This window comes from Nicotiana attenuata, chromosome 3 (assembly GCF_001879085.1).
Source record: "Nicotiana attenuata strain UT chromosome 3, NIATTr2, whole genome shotgun sequence".
Lineage (NCBI taxonomy): Eukaryota > Viridiplantae > Streptophyta > Magnoliopsida > Solanales > Solanaceae > Nicotiana > Nicotiana attenuata.
The window spans coordinates 44200279-44206584 of record NC_031991.1 but is presented as its reverse complement, the minus strand read 5'-3'; the positions used below and the strand labels follow the sequence as shown (position 1 = coordinate 44206584).

Below are 6306 nucleotides of genomic sequence, written 5' to 3'. Positions count from 1 at the left end.
AGTATCTGCTTAGTTGGCAGCCAAATGATTCATTTGAAAAGAGAAGAGAGATAAATAGAAGGAAAAGATAAGCACAATGTGAATTCATGCGCGAATACTGTGAGAGGCCTTTTGATATCCCCATAGCTTCACATACTCAACAACAACAACAAACCCAGTGTAATTCCACAAGTGGGGCCTTGGGGAGAGTAGTGTGTGCGCAGACCTTACCCTACCTTGAGAAGGTAGAGATGCCTAGTCACATACTAATACTGGATAATATAGGCACTACTCACAAACAGGACCATATACCGAAATACCACTTATAATAGATAAGAAAGTGTGTAAAAATAAGAAAGTGAGACATAGATATACACACACCCAAAACACTGAAACTGTTTCATTTGGGAGTAAAAGGAAAGCAGCGCCAGACTACTATTTTCTGTATTTTCCTTTTAAACAAGAACACAAAATAACATCTCCAGATACAAAGTCACTTTGCGTCCTTGGGATACAACAAGTCAGCAGTAAATCGCAAACCATAAGCAGGACAAGGAAACTATAATGATTAGCTTACCAAGTATCCTATCCATATGATGAAATTATGGTCTGAAGAGCTCAATCATAGACCATTGTATCACCAGATCTCACATATAATACATATACATCTCACAGAGTTATTACAGTAGGTGAACAAGAGTATAGCCAGTCTCATTGAAATTGCTTTTAACACATTCAGGTCAACAAAGAAACAGAACATTTGCAGCCTATACTCTAGACATGCTAGTCCTTAGAAAGTAGGCATACCTGTCTCCAAAGACCTGCACTCTAGGTGCCTTTTCTTTTCATATGGTGCAAAACAAGAGGTGTTCCTTCAAATAGATCCAACAAGTAACCCTCTAAGTCCTCTAAAGTATACTTTATGTACTTCCCAGCATTTCTTCCACTCTCTAAATGACCCCCAAACCTCCCCAGAAAAGACCGATATGCAGGTAGCACTTTTTCAGAAATAGAAATCCTCAGTTCTTCGCGCAGTTGAGCATCTGGGACCTTCCAACCTGTTTGGATTCTATAAATTTCTTCAAAACATAAGTTGAAGTTCTTAAACCTCTCCTTGAGGACTGTCTTTGAGGCATTGCTTGAGCTTCCACCAAGCCCTTCATCCTTCAAACAAGATAGAACCTTGCTCCACGAAGCTCTAAGATAACCTGTAGCATGTTGTCGAATTTGACCCCTTCGCTTTCTGACCCACTGATCACCTAAAAGTTTTTGAAGCTCCGAATCTTTCACTTTCTGAACTATGTAATGTACATTATTCATCAAAAATATATATTGCATTCCACTATCTTCATACATTCTCGACTTCCCTTCAAGATTAGCTTCCAAAGACTTGATCAGTAACATCAACCGCCTCGCAAGTGGTGGGACATTCTCAAACTCCACATTATCACCATTATCAATCCGGGAACTGTCAGGTTCACATTCACTCTCTACCTTCTCTAAAAGTCCATTCAATGTATCACTATAATCAACCAACAATTTCACATAATTCATAACATAACGAGTCAATGGGTGGATTTCACCTCCTTGCGTTGGTTTCTTTGAAGCCTCCCGCTGAACTGCATTCTCAAACTCCACAAACGTCCCAATAGCTGCTTCTCCTAGGCCATCTAACACCCCTTTTGCCTCACTACACACCATTTCACCAGATTCATCGTTAAAAAGCAAGTCTATGTCAGACAAAACATCTGCGAGGGCATCATACATATCCAGAATCCTAAACAACTTCTCAGACGACCTTCGCCCTATCGCCACAGCTTCTCCAAAATTCAAGAGCTGCATCACACAGCCCTTTGCAGTTTCCATAAAGCACACTTCTTTAATCAACTCTGAGCCTACAAAAATCTGTTCACACAAGCTCTTTTCAGCAGATAAAAGGATTCTCACCAGAACTTTTACAGCATAAATCCATTTCTTCATTTTCTCGTCCAGCGATTGCCATTCAATCCTATGGACCTCCTCAATGCTCAGTTTCTCAATGCCAAGAATTGCTAAACACTCATCAAGCACCTCTCTACGAACACTAGAGTACACTTGACAACATTCCTTTTCATATCCAGATCGAATCATACGGTTAGCAATCTCTCTCAGATCAATGATAGCATCCGGATAAACCAAATCAAGGGAGAATTCATCCCCTCCAAGGCTCTTTCCTTTGACATGATTGTACCTTCCACTGCTAACATCCTCCTGATCCTCGGACAAAGTACCGGTTTCAAAATCAGGGATTTCGACAGCAGATGAAGATATGGAACAACGGCGAATGAAGGAGGACTCGTGGAGGCGGCCAGCATCGAAGGGAACAGTATTGCCAATGAGAATATGGCGAAACTCATCTTCTAAATGAGCCATGGCATGTTGAAGAGCAGCCTCAGCTCGGTCCATGACGAGATCATTTTCCGGCTGAAGATTCAGATCGTCAGTCATCTGAATAATCTCGTCAACGGCGGCGAGGTAATCGAAGGTGGAATCAGGATCGGCGTTAGGAGGGGAGTTCCAATGAAGGATAAGTTGCTCAGCAGCTTCAAATCGAGGATCCACAAAGGAATCATCGCCTCCAGCAGCGGCGGCAGCAGCTTTGGCGGAGTTAGGAGTGGAGGAAGATGAAGAAGTCATGAAATTGGAGAGCTTAGAGAGGCGATTATCGAAAGTAGATAAGATCATAAGCATATCATCAGTGTCAACATTTGTGGAAGTGTTGAGACTCTTAACGATCTGTTGAGCTGCAGCAAGAACCCTATCTTGTCCTTCTATAGTCGCCGCCATCAACCCTTCTCTCTCTATATTTTCCTTCCTTTCTCTTTCAACCTGGCTCTATATATCTCTATATGTGTGGATTGAATTGAATTGATATACGTATAGAGATTTGAGGGAGGGTTTGAAATTAGGGTTTGGGAGAAAGGGGGAAGGAAAATGGGTCCTCGATCGAAGTGAGAGGGGGAAAGAAGGGAGAAAGAGGACTGGAATTGTTTGGTGGGTTTTGGGAATTGGAATTTTGGAAAATTCAAACGTCGATTGTTGCGTCCATTTCTGCAGCTGCGGGCGTGCGGGTTGTTTCGTTAGACTTGGGTTGTGGCTATTGCCTTCGTCCTTCCAACTTCCATCATGATAAAAAGAGAATACGGTACAGTATACGACTTTTTTTTTTTTGTTTAATTTTTTATAAGCTTTTGTACAATAGTACTGATAATAGCGTTATACGTTACGTCAGGAAATTGTATACACCTAACTAACAATGGACCGCTGTGTGGGTTGTACCGTATGCGTCATGTTCTGTACATGACAGCTTTTGCACTTAGGCCTCATTTGTTTGTACTTAATGGAGGTTTGAATCTTAATCATTCATATCTCAAACAATAAGTGCGTTTGTTTTTAAAGTCTGAATCTTAATTATTCAGATCTTAATCGTTAAGTGTGTTTATTTTTTAATTCACAACCACTTAATGGGTCTGAATAGGTCTGTATGATTAAGATCTATAACAGAAACTTAATTTCATTAAGATGCTATCATCCATATTCATTATTAACTGCCGCTACCACCTACCATTATCAATTACCACCACCCACCACCACCATTTTCAATCATAATAGCTACCACTATCAATCAACACTAGCTACTGCCCTAAACTACCACCATCAACCAAATCTACCACCTATCACCGCTTTTAGTCGGCATTCACAAGCACTACTGCTAGCTATCACCACCATCAACTATCATATTTTAAAAAGCTATATATTTTATTTATAGAATATTAGATTAATTAGTATTTTACTTGAATTTTATGTTTATTAATTTTTAAATAAAGGTAAATCTTATATATTCAGATGTTAAAAATCAAACAATCTTGATCATTTAGTATTCAGATCTTAATACACATCTTAACATTCAGATATGTATTCAGATTTAAATGTCTTAATCTTAATACACATCTTGATATTCAGACGTGTATTCAGATTCAGACGTCTTAATCTTAAGAAAAAAAACAAATGAGGCCTTAGATTTGTTAATGAGAGATCAACCGTTACAAATGTTCTTTTTAGTGTTACTCCCTCCGTCTCATTTTATGTAACAATATTTTTCTTTAATCAATTCCAAAAAGAATAACATTTTTCTCTATTTACTAACAATTCAATTTTAAGATTTCCTTTTTAACACAAAATTCTATGGATTCTTTTAGATCATGAGTTACAAAAGTCTGCGGTCATTTCTTAAACTTTGTGTTCAATCAAACACGTTCATATAAATTGGGGCGAATGTAGTATTTCACAAGATACAACATTGATAAATGAAATATGCTATAAGAGATATTTGAAGGTAATTTTCTTTTCTTTAAATTATTGATGATCGTTATTCTTCATTATATTCTATGCAATTAATTAGTAGAATATACATTTGAGGAGCCAACTACGAAGCTCTTAAGAGGCTTTCTACTAGAGGAAATTTAGTTTAAGCAGTCCACTACAAATATTTATACTTGGAGCTCGTTTGGATTGTCTTATTTTAAGTGCTTTTAAGTTAAAATAGCTTTTAAGTCATTTTGTAGTGTTTGGATAAAATAAAAAAGTGTTTTTAAACACTTATTTTTAAGCTAAAATGACAAAAATAAATCAAAAGCCAAAAATTAGAATTCCTAACTTATAGCTTTTGGCTTAAAAGTCACTTACAACAAGCCTATACAAACATGCTCTTAGTTATTCTTTTAACAATGAGTTCTAATGGTTATCCTACTAGATAATTTAATTTGTCTCTCGTATTGTCTTTAGCATATGAACCCTCAAGATATGGTTTTAATTAGTTCGTATAATTTAATTATTTTTAATCAAGTCAGCTAAATGGATCTCGATTAGTGTTTGGTTGGCACATGTGAAAATTTATTCTCTAGATAAGGTTCACACTTATCCAACCAATGAGGTAACTAGTATAGAATTGATTATCTCATAATCCACACTTATTTAATGATCCGAATCAGTTTCTTACACCAAGGCTGTTGATAAAAAGAATTGGGAGTTTTACATTCCTATGTCATATAGTAAACTATATTACCCTAAATGTTCATGTTTAGTAAATTACCCTACCTACACAAGTTTTGTTTACATAATATATACATTCCACCTTAAAAGGTTCTCAATCCATTATTAGTGCCTTCAATTAACGGATTTAGTTACACCCTTTTCCTTTTTTCCTTTACATCATAATTCATAAGCCTACGCCACTTCAAACGGGTGGTTTGTCTCTGCTTTTTTATTTTTCTAATTGGAATTAGAAAGAGCCCCAGTCATACTTATTTAGCAAAACTCATAGAAAGGTCATCGTCGTTAGCATGGCTTTTCGAATCTCTTATTGATTTTTCTCCAAACTAAAAGACACCTACCGTCTTTTCAAAAAGATACAAGGCCAATACCAAGATATATTTTTCAAATTGAACAAAAGAAAAAGATTTTCTTCTAATTGACACCTCATAGATTCACAAAACAATGCCCTTGCCTCCACTACAAAAACTTTTACCTAGAGCGACGCTGCACTACCATTCCATCTTCTCTGGTAGATATATACCAAGCTTATGACTTCTATTCTAAATTGTAGAGCCTAAAAAATAACTTAACTGAACGTATACGCCTTATACTACGATCTTTCTTGCATCTCTATCACTCTATGGGACTCATCGAGCAAAATATATTATTTTATACGATAGATAAGTTGTTTTATACAAATTTTATGCAATATGTCTTTTGTATATTTTGTATCTGCTTTATACATAGTAAAAACAAATTTTATACAACTAATTATATATTATACAACCTATCTACAACTTTCATACATTATTTCTGCCCAGTTAAATACAACTACAATATCATACAACTTAAATACAATTTTTATATAAATTTTGTACAATATGTCTTTTGTATATTTTGTATCTGATTTATACATAGTAGAAACAAATTTCATACAACTAATTATATATTATACAACTTATCTACAACTTTCATACATTATTTCTACCCAGTTATATACAACTACAATAACATACAACTTAAATATAAATTTTATACAATATGTCTTTTGTATATTTTGTATCTGATTTATACATAGTAAAAATAAATTTCATACAACTAATTATATATTATACAACTTATCTACAATTTTCGTACATTATTTCTACTCAGTTATATACAACTACAATATCATACAACTTAAATATAATTTTTATACAATGTTGTTCAACTTTCATACAATAGTTAAATGAATAAAATAAAAAATAAATAAAC

General features: G+C 35.3%; 1 protein-coding gene across 1 annotated transcript; it reads right to left on the bottom strand.

Moving 5' to 3' along the window:
- LOC109223629 (exocyst complex component EXO70B1) lies at positions 352-3139 on the bottom strand. The gene has a single exon (XM_019388011.1). The coding sequence runs from the start codon at positions 2803-2805 to the stop codon at positions 808-810; it is 1998 nt and encodes a 665-aa protein (XP_019243556.1). The 5' UTR covers positions 2806-3139; the 3' UTR covers positions 352-807.

Excerpts from the sequence above, each read along its gene's own strand:
- LOC109223629 (XM_019388011.1), bottom strand. The coding sequence starts at position 2,805 with ATGGCGGCGACTATAGAAGGACAAGATAGGGTTCTTGCTGCAGCTCAA.